The sequence below is a fragment of the Brachycentrus maculatus genome, unplaced genomic scaffold (assembly GCF_059751285.1).
Source record: "Brachycentrus maculatus isolate JH-2025_06_01 unplaced genomic scaffold, ASM5975128v1 h1tg000068l, whole genome shotgun sequence".
NCBI lineage: Eukaryota > Metazoa > Arthropoda > Insecta > Trichoptera > Brachycentridae > Brachycentrus > Brachycentrus maculatus.
Window position 1 is genome coordinate 2,289,748 of NW_028280822.1, and position 20,253 is coordinate 2,310,000.

At 32.7% G+C, this 20,253-nt stretch overlaps 1 protein-coding gene across 1 annotated transcript in view; it reads left to right on the forward strand.

Annotated features, from left to right (window-relative positions):
* Best2 (bestrophin 2) overlaps positions 1-20,253 on the forward strand; it is an 86,859-nt gene that overhangs the window by 16,667 nt on the left and 49,939 nt on the right. Inside the window, exon 2 of the mRNA XM_088256882.1 lies at positions 15,340-15,450. Coding sequence (XP_088113008.1) covers positions 15,340-15,450 — 111 coding nt within the window. The remainder of the gene's footprint in view (positions 1-15,339; positions 15,451-20,253) is intronic.

Below are 20,253 nucleotides of genomic sequence, written 5' to 3' on the forward strand. Positions count from 1 at the left end.
ATGTTTGCGACTACACTCTTACGCTGGTCGTCAGCCTCGTAAATGCCCAGACTTCCATATTCTTCTTCATCCTTGATGAGATGTCAAAAAATAACATTTTTTTAACATTAACTTCGTGGCTTTTACAGTTCAGCACATTTCATTATATCTCTCATGTAACAAAATGTGCCTAATAAACGTTACGCGTCCTTGAAATTTCACACTCAATTATTGTCCAATAATAAGATAAGATTAGGCGTAGGACGCAGCAACTGTCGTCAAGAAAAGACGATTCAGTTGGCTTGACATCTACTCCGCATGCCTCCTGAGTGCCTTAATCAAGCTTGCCTCTTTTAAAAGGCATCAGGTTCGCGCGGCCCAGAACGACCACTGCTGATAGTTCGTCGGCACATCTCGTCAGAACTTCGGGACGCGGATCTGACTTTGGAGGATGCAAGGGAGCTGGCAGCCGACAGAAAAGCCTGGAGACAGTTTGTGGACTCCATATGCTCGACCTAGGGAGCGGATATGGTTTAATAATAATAATATTAATGTCCAATTATGGATATTGAATCGCCGCCGAAGATGAAATTAACTTAATAAAAACACAATAAGAACATTTTAGGCTCTTTTCTAGGGTCACACACGCTCACAACAGATTCATAAAAAAAGTCAATCAATATTCCAAAATAATTACGAAAGCACTCTTTGCTTCGTGACGCTTTTTACAATAGAAAACGAGTATTGACTTGATAAGGAAACGTTTTAATTTCAAATGTTCATGTAGTTATATAAATTGCGTCGTATGTGTGTAATACAATCAAATTAAAACTTCGTTCAAAAACTCAACACGAGTACATTACTATGGAAAGTGTTCATAACGATCAACCCTTTGATGTCATATATATGTATGTATATATATATATATATATATATATATATATATATATATATATATATATATATATATATATATATACATATATAAATATATATATATATATATATATATATATATGCGCTCCCTCAGACGAATGTGTGGAAAATCATTGTATGACAGAATTAAAAACGATGATATAAGAAAGGAATGTAAGGCTGAACGAGGAATAATTGAAAAGATTAGAAAGAGCTCTTTGCGGTGGTATGGACATGTGGAGCGAATGGATAGCGAGAGAATGACTAAGAAAATATATGTGGCGAATGTGAGAGGGAAAACAGAACGTGGACGACCGAAAAAGACTTGGCACGATCAGATCAATCAGAACCTAAAATCTGGCGGTGTCAAAAGTCTGCGTAATCGGAGGGCATGTATGACTAGATGTATGGATGTGAAGGAGGCTAGGAGTGTATGTCAGGACAGAAGAGTGTGGCGTTCCATCCTCTCTGCCTACCCCTGCGGGGAAACGGCGTGATGGTAGTAGTAGTAGTAGTAGTAGTATATACATAATTAGGGTAGGCCGTAGAGGTAGGTAGTAAGGTAAGCTAGGTACTACTTAGTAAGGTAGGTTGGTACTGGTTGCGTTAGGATAGGCACTGCTTTTCTGCCTACATGGAATGCACGCCCCTGCATACATACATACATACATATAGTACGAGAATTTGGAACTCATTATGGAGTAAGTAGTAAACTTCGAGGCCTTGTAGCCTATTTAAAAATTGGCTACAAGGCCTGGAGCGTGAACAGATTTGTGACCTCTCCGTTGATCTTCGGTGGAATGAATTCTGTGTTAGCTTATATCCCCTTAACAGAATGCCAACTTCTCTGGATATCTCAGGATAAAGAATCAATCGGCTTGTTCTATTATATTTTACAATTAGGGTGTTCGTCGCACATCTTGGCATGTGCCATGTATGAATTTTACCACGAGTTTAATAGTGTGATTGCAGTTGCAGTCGGCAGTTCGCAATGGCATTGAGATCAAAATCAGAAAGTTTCAACGGTAATAAGGAAGCAAATATATCAATTTCGTTATGCGGAAATCATTATTGGGTATCTCATAATAGTTTGGCTCGGTAACCAATGGGCTTAATGTATATGAATTCTGCTTACGAAACGGTCGGTTCACCGAACTCTGCGGCTTGACAATACCATAATATAATATGCGCTGAATGTATCGTATTGGAGAAGCCGAGAATATGAATCAGATATATGGTGAATTAACGTATTTAGACCATTTATGCAAAGCTGACTTACGTACGCTCAACAACCTATTACGTTTACATTCTAATGTCGTTCTTCCTCTTCTTCGTGAGCCCTCTGTCCTCCACTGCTGGATATAGGCCTCTTCCCCTTCTTTCCATTTCATCCGGTTAATTGCTGCTTGCAGCCAGTTTTTACCTCCCACAGCGACTATGTCGTCGGACGATCTCTCTTGGGGTCTTCCGACACCTCTTTTATTCTCCCAAGTAATAGTGGTCATCTTAATCGTTCAATATTATACAACACGATGGCTCCGTTTAATATTCCAAATTTAAACGATTTAGAATGTACATATTTACGTGATACGTGTAGACCACTTAAATGAAGTGTGATCGAGGAACGTTAATTCGTCACGTCAATATTTAGTAAGCGGTTATTTAATATTTTTATTTTCTTAATCAATTATGTTTAAAATTAACAAACGCCCCAAAAGGGAGTTTTATGTTATATTTCGGTGGGCAAAATCCGAACCTCAGTATTTTAAACTCTGTAAAAAAATCAGATTCGGACATCAAAATCATTTAATATTTTGATAGAGCAATATTTGATTTTCATTATCTTAAACAATTGTGTACAATAAATGGCTATGGACATAATTACTAATGTAATAAAACGCGTAAATTGTCAACTAAAACACGGTGAAGTAAAACTCGATGTTAACGATAGCATAATTTTTAAATAATTGTTTACAAATTGGGTAAATTAAATCAAATATGATGATATAAAATATGATGTATGTATTTCTAAAATATTTAGATATGTCATTGGTAAGACATATAAAAAATAAAGTTTTAAATAAAAAGGATCGTTAACTACAATAGTTTTAAAATCTCCATAGTGTGCTAGTTACCGCATTTGGGGGCTATGTGCAGGATGTTACGATTCGATTCCAAGGGGGAGTCAAAATAAATATTGTATTCACTCTATAATATATTCACTCTATAATATTTATTTGATACTACCCTGGACATATATTTGAAGCGCAAGACTGATCCCTTCCTTCCTTCATATAAATAACGATCAACTTAAATCACAGCAAATTTATGCAGTTTCTTATGCACCATTGGGTGCGAAAGAGGGTTAGATAAAGAAAATAATTGCAAGTCAATTATTTTTTAAACAGTTACCATAGATCCTGTATGCTTAAAATGGTTCCATTACTACATGTAGATTACAAAGATATAACCCTTTTAACCCAAAAGGAACACATATATTTTATTTTCTTTGCTATGAATTTAAATTTAACCAACAGTGTCAGAGGATTCGACAATGACGATTATTTCTAAACTCAGTACATTGTCAAAGAATATAAATAATGAAATCTATAGTCTGTTGTTCATTTATTGTAATAAAATGCAGTTCCACCATGAAATTTCAGTAAACTATCTCAGACTATAAATAAACTATCTTTACCCGTTCGCGCTATCGATACCTTTCGAATCTATTTTGATACATTTTTTACCGAATTAAAAAGCATGCGGAAACGACGTTTATTTTATAACATCGTGTAGCACATAATATGACTGGTACATACTGTACTTCGGTACACTGTAAGTTGTACTTCCCGGATCTACACTTTTGTCAATTCTTTTGTTGTGACCATCCCACACTGTGGACTGTCGGGATTTCCATCAAACACTGCATCACGCGAAGGTTAATGGGATTAAAACTTATTGTGTATCAACTGTGACCAAATAAGTTTCGAATATTGCAAAAAAACAACCTGCGACGTTCAATAATAATAAAAAATGTAGATAATCGTTTTGAAGTATTTCCCCGAATTGTTCTAGCAAATGGTGTAAATAATATAGCAAAATTAAAAATGTGTTTTTTAGACATTTTCAAATACCGGTATATGAAATACTGTAATTCGGAGTTTTAGATCTATTAAAACATAGTTCTACTAATTTCACCCATAGACGTCCCCTATGAAATTTATTCTGAACAAATGTTAAAATTTGAGCAATGTAATTTTCAATTTATTATTAGATTAAAACCAATATTTTTAGCTTTTCCACTTTTTTATTTGACCAGCGACCGGGTTTCGTCGTTACCGACATCATCAGACTGGTGAAAAAGTTAAAAATAGCACTTCAAAAAGTGGAAAAGCTAAAAATATTGGTTTTAATCTAATAATAAATTAAAAATACAATTCCATCACGAAGTGTCAGTGGATAATATAAATCTATTAAAAAATAATGTAATTTTCAATTACGGGTGGAATTGTAGATGATACCCAGTGCATAAAATACTTGCTTATACAACCTAATAACAGGTCGTAAGCCCTATTAATATTCAGGCATCAATCAATGAAATATTATCATTCCTTTATTTTACGACTTAGAATTTGTGGCACTTTATGTTGTTTTCTTTTTATATGTACTGTTTATTTGGTAATGAGCGCTCTTTTTGCCTATTTTAAACATTTGTTTCTTCTTGGCAGTTCCCCTCATGCTTGAGAAACGTAATCTCTCTTCATCCTTACACTTGTCAGCTTTCTTTATCTTTCCCTATCATGAAACATGTGAATAGGGGATCATATTGATCATATGATCTATTATGAACCAGAAAATTGCCATGGATTTTCCATCGAAAGACATCTAGAGGAATACCAAAGAATTCATGGATACTGCAGAAAGAAAACATGATTCGAAGGCATGGTCAAGGTGACGTTACCCATGACAGAAGGACCTACACCCTGAGGACGAGGAGATCTGATCCCAAAAGTCTACAAAGACGATAAGTTGGGATGGAGCCAGGATGAAGAAGAAGAAGAATTATCATGTGGATAGGGGAAGAAAGCGAGGATTAAGCCGACATCGCTATTCAATTCAAAATATTGTTGAATTTGCCGAGAACAAATGTTAGAGAGTCTTCGATATCCAACTTTGATACTTTTGTTCACTTTGATGTGCATGGGGTTTGCAATGTGCCTCGCCAGTACTCCATTTCGAATGTATCCATCTTCTGTTTTTGAGAAGGTCAAAGAAGCCAAGATTCTACACCGTAGAGAAATATTCCTCTATTTTGCTTATAATAATTGACATCTCAACATTTATGAAGAAGAATAAGGAAGTCTAAAGATTTACAAGGCTTAACACGTGTAACGTTCACCAATTCAACCCATGATTGAGAACCACATCTCTCAAATTCTCGGAAGTTCTATATATATGATCCAATTTCGAAACATTGTACAATAATCACTGGAATTTTCACGAGAGATATCTATTGGTGAGATAATTCGATAAATAATTCCTATAATTCGAGATTCAGATTTGTTAACAAGTATTTGAACAAGTCAAAATTATATAATAATTGATATATAGCTTATACAAAAGGGAGGCAAAGTCACGTTCAAACCGTGGCTGTTTACAATTTCCATTTCGGCTGTTTCCACAGGCTGCTTAGAAAGGGTAAGTGCGTCGAGAGGGTCGGTGAGTCCCGAGTACCTCGCCTCCTTTATAGAGTACCTAACTATGTGTTGGAGTCGACCGGCAATGCCACCAGGAGAACATGAATACCAGGATCGTCGACCACTATATGGAGTTGGCCTAAAGGACGAGGATCTCAGCAAGCTGCTCTCCAGCGTGACCCTCGCTCGGGGAGGCATTTTGTCCAAGAACACTGAGAAGAAGGCGTAATGAAACGTTGGCTGCTCTTTTTTCACTCAGAGACTTCACCTACTCTACGCCTCTAGATCCAATGATGATGTTTTATTTGTTATCGGCTGTTATCATCATCATATCACCATCATCGTATAAATAAGCGTCCTTGAAATACTTTTTTTTTTACGAAAATGAAACTTAATGAGTTCTAATCTAAATCTAAAATTACTAAATTTAATACTAAATATTCAAATCAAATACTGATTTTTATAGTCTACAAAATTGCTTATATTATTTTGAGAAGACTTTGTTTTTTAATCCACTCATATTTTTAGTAACCAACTACTTTCGGCATCAACCTGTTGCCCTCATCAGGGTTTAATATTATGACTGAATGAATTTAAACCCTGAAGAGGGCAACAGGTTATTGCCGAAACTAGTTGGTTAATAAAAATGTGAGTGGATCAAAAAACAAAGTCTTTTTATTTCTTAAAATAATATATCAATATCATCCACAAAGTTAATGCTTTCAATATTCAAAACATAATTGTATTTTATTTAAAAAAACACAAATTATAACACCCAAAAATCAGTGTTTGACTGAAATATTTAATATATAAATTAAAATAGAGTTTTACAAATCTCTAAACCAAAATTATTATTGTAAATTATTAGTAATAATTCTCATTGTAATTTTTCGCATGTAATATTTTCAGTTCTGAAAATAAAAATTATTTTATGTAATTTGTTGTTATACGAGTAAATAAATAAGGGCATTTCAAAACAACAAGTGATAATGTTTCGTCCTTTCTCCTATTCATTTTCAAAACATCAAAAATGAAAGCATTCATTTGTCATGCAAGATGCTACGCTCATAAACCTACATTTAAACGTACGATCGAAAAGTTTCACTTTTAGGGCGCGTATAGTATTATTATTGTCCGCTTCCATACTGTAGTGGTTAACGCGTTTCACTACCATTCTGGAGGTCCCGGGTTCGATTCCCATGGGTGTAATTTTTTTACCATTATATTTATTTTATGCAAGCTGTACACGGACACTCGTTGATGTAGCACAGTTTGACTATATGGAAAATAAAGAAAATAGAAAGCACTCATTTCTAGTATGTTTAATTTCACAATGCTTGCAAAGCAATGCAAATATCACAATTCTACAATATAAAATAAGAATGCAATCGAAAACATTGAAAATGCGTGAAAAAGTAATGTGACAGCAATTTCAAAAAGCACGCTGTCCGTCATGAAAAAAAAAATAGTATATGGCTGTTACGTTCAACAGGTGGAGCTGCCATTGGGGTAAAAGGGGTATTTAAAAAAAGGACCTATCAAAGTTGTATATAAAAACACGCGCGTATTCTAATGCAACGATGTTTTTAATTTTAAATCAATCGTTGAATAATAGCTTAACAAAATTATATATCACTAATAAACAAACTTCAGCATTTTTATTCATATTTGTAGATTACTTTGGACTGGTATCTCAAGCGTATAACTGGACACCTTCCTTAATATAATCAACTTTCGATTGCATCAATTCGGGCCCTTTACAGCATTTGGTGTGGTTAGGGCAAGAAAAATCGAATTACACGAACACGTTTTTTAGAGAAATGACTATTTTATGTAGACGGTTAGTTATTTTATGATTTGGTTTAATTTGTGACTAAAATCAGCATCATTGTTTGAAAATACGAAAATCATTATTCTTCAGTCGTACTGTATTATAAATACAACGATCGCTACACTAGCATTATGCAACCCGTCAGTGCATAGCCTTTTATGAAATATCCATTCACCTAATTCTACATATGTATGTTAATATGCTTCAGTAATGTTTCCAAGTGCAATTGTGCTAATAATATAATATGTTGATACCAGAGAGAAGAAGTTTATGTTATTTTTTATCAAACTTTTTCTACATTTATATATATATATATATATATATATATATATATATATATATATATATATATATATATAAGTTTTATGTATATATTTATATGTAAGTTTTCCATTAAGGATGTACGAATCACGAACATTAAAGGTCCAGATCTCAATCTTGTCTCGAGCGTTTAAAACAGAATGCGTTTAGCCGCACGCAGGGCTGGTCGTGTGCTGGCGCTTAATTTTTTAAAGAATGTATTTTGGATATTTCTTTTGTTTTTTAGACTTTATAGAGAGGAAATGTTTTAGTATTTTTTTCTACCCTTTCATTGAGTCTTTGCCTTTCAAAACTTATTTATTCAATGCAAAAACGGTGTTTTGAGAAAAATATCAATTAGGTACGTAAAATGTTACCTGGATTTGGAGAAAGTTGCGATTTATCGAATACAGGGCCTTAAGAATACTCGTATGTATACACTCAACTTCCTTCTAACACGACTTAGTATGACAATGCAAAAAAAAGGAATTATTGATCATTAATTTAAAATGTAAATTTATTTACCTTTAAACGCATGAAGATGGTTAAATGATTTTTTTTTTGTATTCATAAGAAAATCACATTCAAACAGAAATATTAACAGTATGATTCAATTGTGCGTAGAATGTTATAATGTTTAATGTCGTCACAACCAGCCTACGATAGATCTTCTTCAAACCCTTATCCGCACCCAAATGGTGCATAGGGCACTGCATCATATAAACGCAGTGTTATCTTGATCGTTTACACATGAAGGAAATGTGATCAGCCCTCCGCTTCAGGTACCAATTCCAGGATAGTATTGAATAAATATTAAATTGAAAAAAATCACTAATATTTATTTGTCCCCCCTGGGAATTGAACCCGGGACCTCCAAAACGGTAGCCGAGCATGCTGAACATTACACTACGGAGGCTGACAGAACTCAGGTCCTGTTGATAATCAAATTTACATCAAAGTTACATGAATCACTGCATTGATAAACAGAATATTGATTTTTTTCCTTCTTAATGTTCGTACAACTTTTAAAGCAAAACAAAGAAGTGTCAGCTGAACCGAATTACGAGTATGTGGTTCAGCGACCCTCATTTCCATATAGACAGGACAGCAGCGACCATATTCGGTGGGATATTAAGGGGATACAACGCAAACACAGAATGCAATCATCGGCCGACCACCGGAGAGGTCACACGTCTCTTCACTCGCGTTTAAAAAAAAATTAAATGCTCCTAACCTTTCAATAACTGTTTTCTTTTCAAAACCATATACATGTACTTATGTAATGTATGCAATTATTTCGAACAAAAACTTATTTTGTTTATGCATAAATGGTGTATTAAGAAAAAAAATGCGTTTAGAGAAAATCGAGTTGCGACTTAACGATTGTTATAACGATAATTGTTAAAACAATCACCTGTCGATGAAAACAGCTGTAGTTTTCGAAACTAGTATGTAATGAAATAAAACTTAATAAGTGCTATTATACAAGTGTTGAATTTTAAATAAATCAACATGTCATTCCACAATGTTAATGCCGAATCAATAAATAATATAATTTTGGAAATATTTAACGAAAAAAACAGCGATAGGTCATTGGGTCGCGTGAGATTAGGTTAGTCTCAGTTGAAGTTACCTAGGCAGAGTTTCTTTACTTTCCAATAGTTAGTCATCACACAATATTTATTTGTTTTTAACTCCGTGCTATGAGCACACTCATCAATGCAAATATTTGAAATACAATGCGGCTTTGGACGTCAATTCGAAAAAGTGCATTCTCTTTTGGTAGAACGTCGACAGTGGTTAGATAGTGATATGACATTCAAGATAGGGTATTTGGCAAAAGAGATTTAAGGCCCAGATCTCTTCTTCTTTTTTTTTAGATCCTAATCATCTTTTTGTGAATCCGCTTGTCGCTCTTGGGATGTTGATTCCCAGCTATCTTTTCACCTTTTTGAAGTTCTGTCTGGGGGTCTGCGTCCTTCAGATCACAAGCGTTCAAATCAAAATGCGCAGAACCGCACTCATGGCTAGACGTGTCCTTACACTCGATTTTTTTGTTAAATAATTTTTATTGGATACTCTTTTGTTTATTAGAAGAAATATTTTTATAAATGTACTTTTTTTAATTCCTTACTTTTGAGTCACTCTTTTGTTTTCAAAACAATATAATTATTTTCGGAAAACAACTAATTTCACGAAAAAACGTTTATTAAGAAATCATTCATTTACGTAAAATGTTGCCTGGATTTAGTGAAAACAAATATGCGATTTTATAAATACATGGCCTTAAACAAACCGAGTATAAATTTTAAAAAATACATATTACGAAAAAAGTTTAAAACACCATTTAATAAACGAGAGACAGAGTAAATTTGTTCGATAAGCGAATATGAATGCGAGGGTATTTACAGGACTAACGACCTGCCGTCGGCTGACTTGTATACATCATGTTCTTTTTACCACCACCGTTTTATATGCTAGTTGGAATACAACTAACTATAAATTTATAACCAGAAATCAAAGCGACGCATGCGTTGAATAATGCAGAATAATAAACGTTACACAAGTGTATAAATAATGTAAAACCAGCCGATAACGGATCGTAAGCCTTGTTTATACCCAGATTTCTATTTTCCCATCACATTTAAAGATATCAATCAAAAGTGTATTTTGGGAAGTGATATTTGCCAAATAATATTTAACTAATGCATACATATGATGCAAATATCAAAAAAATATATGTTACTGTGTACCTGTGTCTTTTTATTTCGTATAATTAGCATTATTATTTTATTTTATCTACTTTTACTTTATTTGTCCAGTGAACGGGTTTCGTCTTTGCCGACATCATCAGATATACTAATGCCGTCGATAACAACATGGATTTTGTCCGCCTCCATAGTGTAATGGTCAGCACGCTCGGCTACCGTTCTGGAGGTCCCGGGTTCGATTCCCAGGGGGGGTCAAATAAATATAAGTGATTTTTTCACTCTAATATTTATTCAATATTACCCTGGACTGGTACCTGAAGCGGAAGGCTGAATATATATATATATATATAGGCTGTATATATATATATATATATATATATATATATATATATATATATATATATATATATATATATATATATATATATATATATATATACACATATATATATTTATATAAACATATATATATATATATATATATATATATATATATATATATATATATATATATATATATATATAAATATATATATATGTGTGTGTGTGTGTGTATGTGTTTGTATGTGTTTGTACATAAATACACACATATAACTCTTATTTCAATAAACAATAATTAGACAGCATTATCTTGATCGCAAATCTCACGATGGTATACGGTGATCAGTCATACGATTCAAGTGCTTGGTGTAATTATTCCGAGCCAACTAAACGCAAAAGTTATGCAACCCGACTCGTGTATCACCTGTCGAACAACGCCAGACACCTTTAAACGGATCTCTCCATGAAGATGAAAAAAAACCGAAACAACATTCTTTCTGCAACATTTCGTAAAACTCGTTCCAAGAACCTTGAATCTTGTTCTTTAGTTTAGTTTTTTCCGTATATCAATAATAATTATCAAACCATTAACTTAGTAAACATGACTAAATATAATATAATTAATAATATTGTATATACAACACTCTCATTAATTCCTCTCCTTTCCTTTTCCTTCCTGCAAATTCTATTTTTTATGTATACCTTTTTACTCCTTTACTCACACACACACTCTCACTCTTTTTAAGAAAAAAATATCTCTTAACGTTTTAATAGTTATTATAACGTAAATGTGGCAGTGTTTAATTGGCTTTATTTTTTATTAATGTAACTGTAAAAGCTGTACAATTCTTGAACAAATAAAAGAATAAAATAAAATAAAATAAATGTAAATATTCTATAAAAAAAGAGGAGATGCATGAACGTGGAAGAGGCGAAGAATGTGTGCAAATACAGAGTGGTGAGGCGTTCTATTCTCTCTGCCTACCCCTGCAGGGAAGCGGCGTGATGGGGTGTGGGGCGTGAGGGTATATTTTTAATTACATTATATTAAGTGATGTTTATTTACTAAGTTAACGATTTAACAATTAATTTATAATATTGTCTAAATTGTCAGCCTCCGTGGTGTTATGGTTAGCGTGTTTATCTACAGCGCTGGAAATCCCGGGTTCGATTCCCAGAGGAGGGTTGAGGGTTGAAAATAATGATCAACTTGTAAAGACAACGGTTGAAATAATCCCATTCACATCTCGGTAGACTGATAAATAACTGTAGCCTAGCCTTAACATGACACGAGACGTTGATAATTGTGTGACAAATACTATTTCAACATCAATAGTTTCAGAAATTTCTCATAAAATAAAGGTTTTGATCTTGTTATAAGCTTCTTTGAAAAGGAAGGCGTGAACATAGGGATATGCTAATTATGATATCAACATCGGCATATTGTATAACCTCATAGAGTGACCATGGTGAAAAAATGCTAATATGTTATAATTTATTTTAAACATTGTTTACTCGAATTTTTTATTTTAAAATTGGCACCAGGAAACTATAGCAACAGTGTAACAGATGTCTGATTTTTAGTTTGAGAGATGCGTTTAGTATAATATAAAAACGTAGACGATATAAGTAAAGATCCAGGGCAAAGAAACATTTTAATGAATCATTTCAGTTCATGCTAGTACATTTTTATTTTATAAAAATCATAAAAAATAAAAATGGACCAAACATAGTAAATTTAGGAAAAACAGGAAATAGTAAGAAATAATGAAGTGAAATTAATAAAATACGAAAATATCTCATTGAGAAAAATGAATCAAACATATGTAGTGGAAATACAAATTTTTGATATATTTTAGACATAATAAAAATAATGCAGTATAAAAAAGTACTAAAATGTAAAACAAACAACAAACATGTATGCAGTAAATCAGGGATGGTCACTGTATTTTTCTTGAAACAAACAATCGTACGGCCACTTCGGAGTTAGAAACGCACTGACAGGTAAATTGTGAACTCTTTGCCAAGAGATAAGCCAATAAAACGCGTTATTTAACACATTTACATACCTACATATGACACAGATATTTTTTTAAGTCTTAGTTTGGGAAAGGTTATGTGGCGGTCAGTCTACTACATATTTATATTTAAAGGAAAGTATAAATATTGATCTAACCACTCCACACGCATTTTTACTCGAGACGAAAAATAAAACACAAGGCATTTGAAAATTCGCCATGTATGTTTTTTACCGATTTATGCCTGAACGGGGACGGATTCATAGGAGCATTTTCCTTAACGACGCGATACAAATTTTGGTGTGTAAAGGTAATACACACCAAAATTTCATGTACACGTATTGTTCGTATACTTACAAATCTGATTATACATTTTAAATTGACCCTTCGGGTACCACGACTTTTAGGGTTACTATGCCAGAAATACCACGACTAAAACTGTTTATTTTGAGCGACGAAAATATCTCTCGGAGTTAACTTAACTAAATGTATGCAACGTTATAAAAAATCGACTAACTAGTAAATTAGTCGTCCATCAAACCTCCTTCCTTAGTTTTTCCCTCTACCTGCTTCCCTAAACTCCTTTTTTTTCTTTGCCCTCCTTATTATCATCTTTTGTGATTTATGTTTTTTTTTTAAATATCAATTTGTAATTTACGTTTTTTTATGTTTATGTTTTTTTAATGTTTTATTGTCTGATTGCCCTCTGATTGCAAACAGCTATATATGGTATCAAACGTTTTGATCAATACCACTGGTCTGTTTTTGGTTGGTTGTAAGATATTGCTTTTTAGCCAAAAGCCAGCCAATGTATTTATTTGTTTTCTGTACCTACAGTTTAAATAAATAAATGCTATTTGCTTACTGTCTACCTCCTTTTACACCATGCGCATAACATGACATCCAGTGTTGAAAGAAAAAGTGTTGAGGTGCAAGTAATTAACCCGTGATTTTTTTTTAGGTATTCAATATATGTACTTTATTTTAATTAATTTATTGCTTATTATTTATTAACCTTGTCACGTAAAATGTATATTAAAAAAAATAATATTGCAGTTTTAATACAATTTAATTTATGCGGAAACAAAATGGTTTAGTGTGCTTTGTTATTCTCGTTTCTCTTTGCAACATAAATTAAATAAGGTATCAAAAATAAACAAAAAAATTAACATTTAAAAAACTGCGCCATTTTTTACTATTGGATGAAATTAAATAATTATTCAAACAATTTTGTATCTATGCCGAGTCGATTATTTTTGGAAAAAAGATAATCTGTTTCATCCAGAAGTTTCATTGTTTACATTCATATATAAACTGATTCATCTCTGGGCAACGATTCCAAAGTGAAATTAAAGCGTACTAATAACTGCTTTGTGCAAGTAACTTGAACATTACATTTGGTTAAAGAAAAAAAAACAGTTATAAAGTTTTTTTAAAATCTGTAGTCTTTAGTTCCTCACAACACGAATGTAATTAAAATGAATGTACAAAAATAATGATAAAGTTATCTACTCTACGTAGTTAACAAGTTATCCATCCATTGTAATGGACCACCAGATCTATAATTGGAGAACACTGATATAAAACAGATGTTTATCGTCTATTGTAAATATTCGTATAGTTTTTATTATTTCGTAGATAAGTTTCAAAAAAAAAATATTGCGACACATCAATGCGAAACATGGTCCAAGATGAGAATATTTACATATATTATTAAAATATTATGAATTAAATATCCAATATCCGATAAATAGCAACTAAATTTTCTCAAAAACTATAATATTTGACGTACTTAATTGTTTTTTGTTATTGCTGAAAACACCGTTTTGTATTGTATTGTACAAAATATTTTTCACATCGAAATAAACATAAGATGTTAAAAAGAAAAGGGTTATTGAATGTTAAGATATTTAAAAAAATGTTTTTTTCCAATACATTATCTAAAAAAAGTCAAATTACAAAATATGTTTATTCTTTAAAAAAATAATAAGCGCGTAATGACGTCTAGCCCCTAGTGCAACCGATCGCGTTATAATTTGAACGTTCGAGATCTCAGCCTTAAGTATTATATTCATACGAGACATTACTATCTAGAATCACTACTGTCCATCATACATTTTCCTTTGCCTTCCTTACTATCATCAATTTGTAATTTATATATTTATTAATGTTCAAGTACTATCTATCGGTTTTGAGACGTACCCGTCTCTTCGTCAGGACAATCACTACCACAGCATGCAAACAATACTACCCTTCACTACCATAGCACTATTTACACACTTAAAACTACACAAAATGTTTAACATACGCGATTTTGGTCGACCCGAAGACAAACATGCACTAGGGGTTGCAGCACAAATATGCACTAAGAACTGAGGCCTAACATGCACTAGGAATATAACTTACAAAACTACTGGTTTATATACTCGTAGGTTGAAGGGAATGGGCGAAGTATGAATTGGATATTGACGAAACTTGCTTAACCGATGTTGAATCAAATAATGGACTAAAAGTAAAATAATATTAATAATATTGAGAATATAAAAAAATTATCTTTTTGTTTTCAGATGGCGCGGTAGTGTATACAAGCTGGTGTGGAGAGAGCTATTAGCATATCTGGCCCTATACTACACGATTAACATTGTGTACCGATATGCGCTCAACGAAAATCAACAAAGGTACATAATTCATTTCCATGAAAAAATATTATACACTCGCCTCTTATTCTCGGAAAGAACGCGGGCAAAATAATTGAAATTTCACGCGTCCAGTAAGCTCCCAGAGCACTACCGTTCTCTTTATTGGTAAATGTGTAATGTATGTACATATACATACACACACACACACACACACACATATGCATATATATATATATATATATATATATATATATATATATATATATATATATATACATATATATATATATATATATATATATATATATATATATATATATATATATATATATATATATATATATATATATATATATATATATATATATATATATATATATATATATATATATATTTATATATATATTTATATATATATATATATATATATATATATATATATATATATATATATATATATATATATATATATATATATATATATATATATATATATATATATATATATATATATATATATATATATCATATATATATATATACATATATATATATATATATATTTATATATATATTTATATATATATATATATAATTATATATATATATATATATATATATATATATATATATATATATATATATATATATATATATATATATATATATACCTATACATGTGTCACCTACTTCCAAAATGCACCAGATCCAGTTTTATAAGATTTTAAAATATATACTCTATCGGAAGGCCAATTGTAGGTTTAATTGTTTAAAATATTTATTTACCTGAAAACCCTGCCAAAAATACTTAAAAACAGCTTTGTATTTCAAATTCCGCTATATTCATGAAACTTGCCTTCTGACCCATATCGGCCAATCAGAGATAGGGGATAAGTCAAAAATTAAGATGACGTCATTATTAATTAAATTAAATTGTAATTTTGTTATTAAATCAGTATAAATATTCAAAGTGGTTTTAAAACATAGTTAAATTTTGATTATAAGATGGTAAATCACAATGTTAGTGGTCAAATAAAAAATATATAAAATAAACTCTAATGCATGCATACCTATATCGAGATTTTTTTTATTGATATCTCGACGTAAGAAGAAGAATATGGGGGTCTGGGCATTTACAACGCTTATGACCTGTTATCGATTTCGATATAGGTGTGCATACTTTATAAATTATTCAATTCTTTAATTCAAAACATCTTGTGCCTGCTTTTTCTTCGGCAAAATGAATGGTTAATGTAATTTAAAAAAATATATTGGCAGAAACCTTTATGATATACACTGCGATTCAACGCTTCTTTTAAGTTGTTTTTAGCCAACATCCATTTTTTTGTGTCTTTGTAGGAAAATGTCTTGGTTTGTTTATTTTTTACTCAGTTTGCACAACTGTGCCTGTCATGTGTGTGGTAATGTGGCATGTCGGCTTGGAGCAACGTAATATAACTCATTTAATATTTTTTTATATGTTATGTTCATTTTATCAGGCCTTATTTGTCGTTTTTGCAGTGATGTGTTAATCAAACACGCTTTTAGTTATTATTTTTAATGAAAAAGCTGTTTTGAAAGTATTTAAAAACAATAAAAATGTTTACATTTTGGCATCTCAATACAGACGGAGAAGAAGATGGATGTCTGGGTATTTACAGGGCTCAAAACCTTAAATGGTCACTTTCCACAAGTTCAATATTCACCATTTATTTTATTTACAACATTTTGAGTATTTACTGGTCTAATTATAAGGTACACAAAATTGAAAATCATATTTTCAGGCGGTCTCAGTATGAAAAATAGGATCTGGGGTTCGGATCTTGCATACAAATAAAAGAGTCTCTGCTTAATAAAACCTTTCCTTAATCCAACATAGATGGCTGTTGTGAACTCACATGTACAATAAAAATAACATTGAGGAGTTTTTAAATCTTATTTTATTTTTAAATCATAGCAGTGTGGGTTCCTCGAGCGCCCGACGCGGCTGCTGAGGAACCACGCTCCATCATTTATTTAATTTTCTCCTAACATTTACATCTCAAGTCTGCAATTTTTTGCTCATCTATAAATATTGTGATTGGTGTTAACTTGAAATGGTTAAAAGTTATAATTTTACAAAGGTTAGCTGTTAACTGATGAAAGTGCATCAAGAATATCATTGCGTCGTTCAATATAGCAATGCGGTCCTAAACGGTGTAGTGTATTTCTAAGAATCTGTGCCGAATGAACACATGTGGCCATCGGGCGTTAAAAAGTGCTTTGTGTTAGTCCCTTAAGGGTACGTTACGACCATAGTGTATTCATCTGAAACCCCTACCTTCTCGGGAATAAATGACTGCAATAAAAATGTGCAAAGACAATAACGATCCTAGAACGTGTGCTTAAACGGTTAAATTTGATGAAATCGAACTACGAAAACCTCAGAGACAAAACAATCAACGGATAACGGAAAGGCGTCAAAAGAGGATAAAAGCGAAGTCCCGTTTGAACTGTGTTGAACCCGACTGTGCTAGTCTGGAAGTTGGAAGTTGGCCATCCACAATGACGAGGAGCTCAACAAGCTGCCCTCCAGCGTGACGACCATCGCTCAAGAAGGCGTCCTGCCCAACACCTTGGCCATTTTCCAGCCCATAGGATCAAGAGGAAGGCGTTTTAATTTGTCATCTTTTCCCCGCTCCAGACTCGACGGCCCGAGACCGATTGACGACGTTTTAATCCATTTATTTTTTTGTATATCATTATCATCATCATCCTATTATTATTATTATTATCTATGTCTTTATAAGCGCCCTTGAGGTATTATTTTACGAAAATGGCGCTATACAAATTATCCAAATTATTATTATTATTATTATTATTTCATATGGTGTACGGAGTGTGTGGAAGTTTTGGCAAGGGAATGTAATTAACCATGAGTATTTTAATATTTTAGAATTTAATAAGCCCTGGTGATGAGAAAGTTCTTGTCGAAACCGGTTGGTTAAAGCGTACTAATAATAAAAAAGTGGTTAAAACAAAGTGGTTTAATTTTATAAAGTTCACATATACAATGTCATGAGATTGATCAAAATATCTAGGAGTTCCAAAAAAATTAGTAGTTTGGCTTACAAACATAAGTGAATATGGTGAATGCTGCACGTGTGTAAGTTGATCACTTAACCAGCCTATGACTGACTGGACATGACTGTTGACTGGACATGTATACATTTACACTCTATCCAAACCGTTTCGAGCTTCATCCTGATCCATGCTTCCCATGTGATGGCACCACTGCTCAGTCTGTGGAACAGGTACAGAGATCTTGCCCAATGTTTGAGCGAAAAAGGTGGATTCTCCAATTGGAGTGTGATACTCACAACATCGACTGCCTGAACCCGCAGGAGATGCTAAGAAGCGGAGTCGTCACCAAGTTGTACATGGACTACCTGGAAAGTATAGTTATGGAGATGAAAAACTACAATGAAGGAGGATAAACGTCGGAGCCGGGAATTGTAGAACAACTATGACAAATATTTACTATGGAGCTAGATGTAGTGGAGTGAAGCGGCTGAACGCTGCTCTACCCTGTTTTTTTTTTCTCCCACATAATGCATACTGGAAAGCATTATATTAAAAGCTTAAGAATCCCTTACCCGCATTTATAAACAGGGTGCAAAAGGGGAAAGAAAAAGAGAAAAAAACAGCCTATGACAGGTCATAAGTATTTACAGAGCCAGACTTCTTCTTCATCTTTGTTGAGATGTCTTAATGTAAAAATAACTCCTGGAAAACATCCAGATTTGTGAACAAGTTTGGTTACAATTAAAATATCGTACAACCACCAACATTGTAGCTGTCATAAATTTTTACTCTAAAATTCATTTTATTCGTTAGTTGAACGATCACGATAAAATTAAATCATTGGTTCCTGTAAGAGTTAAATAATCCATTGGTTTCAACTCACCTTTATGGAAGCCAAAATATAAACAGAAAGCCAACAAAACAAAGCTCCCATAAGCGATTCCAGAACACGGAACGAACATGAGATGGCATAAATTCAGAAAAAGGTACCGCATTAAAACGTCAGATAGGTTTCAGACTTTGGACATTCATAACAACGATAGTATGTCTTTATGCAGTGTGACGAGGAACGAAATAAACCGCAAGACTGACCAATGTAACCAAAAAGCAAACCGCCCAAAACAAATTACTTATTTTATTACTTGGCACGAATAAATACTCCGACGTCGATATGGAGAACCTTTCAACTGAAATGCAAAGGTATAATATATCATTGTTATATATTCATTTTCAAAAACGACATAAAGCGGTTACTACTGCGTTTGCGGCGAGACAAAGAAAGTCATTACACAATACGCACATACATAACGACAATATTCTTCCTCACTAATATGTATCGGCAAGGGAGTGCCTTCAATATAGGCAGAAAAGCAGTGCCTATCCTAACTTACCCGTGAAAATAAAGTAGTAAAAAAAAGAGTAGGTACTAGTTGCGTTATAAAAACGCAACTAGTACCTACTCTACCATACTAAGTTGTAACAATTTACCTTACTACCTACCTTTACTGCCTACCCTAGTAAGTAATACCTTGCTTACCTTACTTCCTATCCTAATTCATTCTCTGTGCACGCCACTATGTATCGGTATGTTGGTAAAGTGATATGAAACTATTGACTTTAAAATCCACTAAAACAGTTCAGTTTCACATGATTTTTTTGACATCTCAACATAGATGAAGAAGCATATGGAAATCTGAGCATTTATAGGGCTTGACGACCGTCATCAGATTGGTTGAGTGATCACTTAACCAAGCCTATGACGGTCGTGAGCCCTGTAAA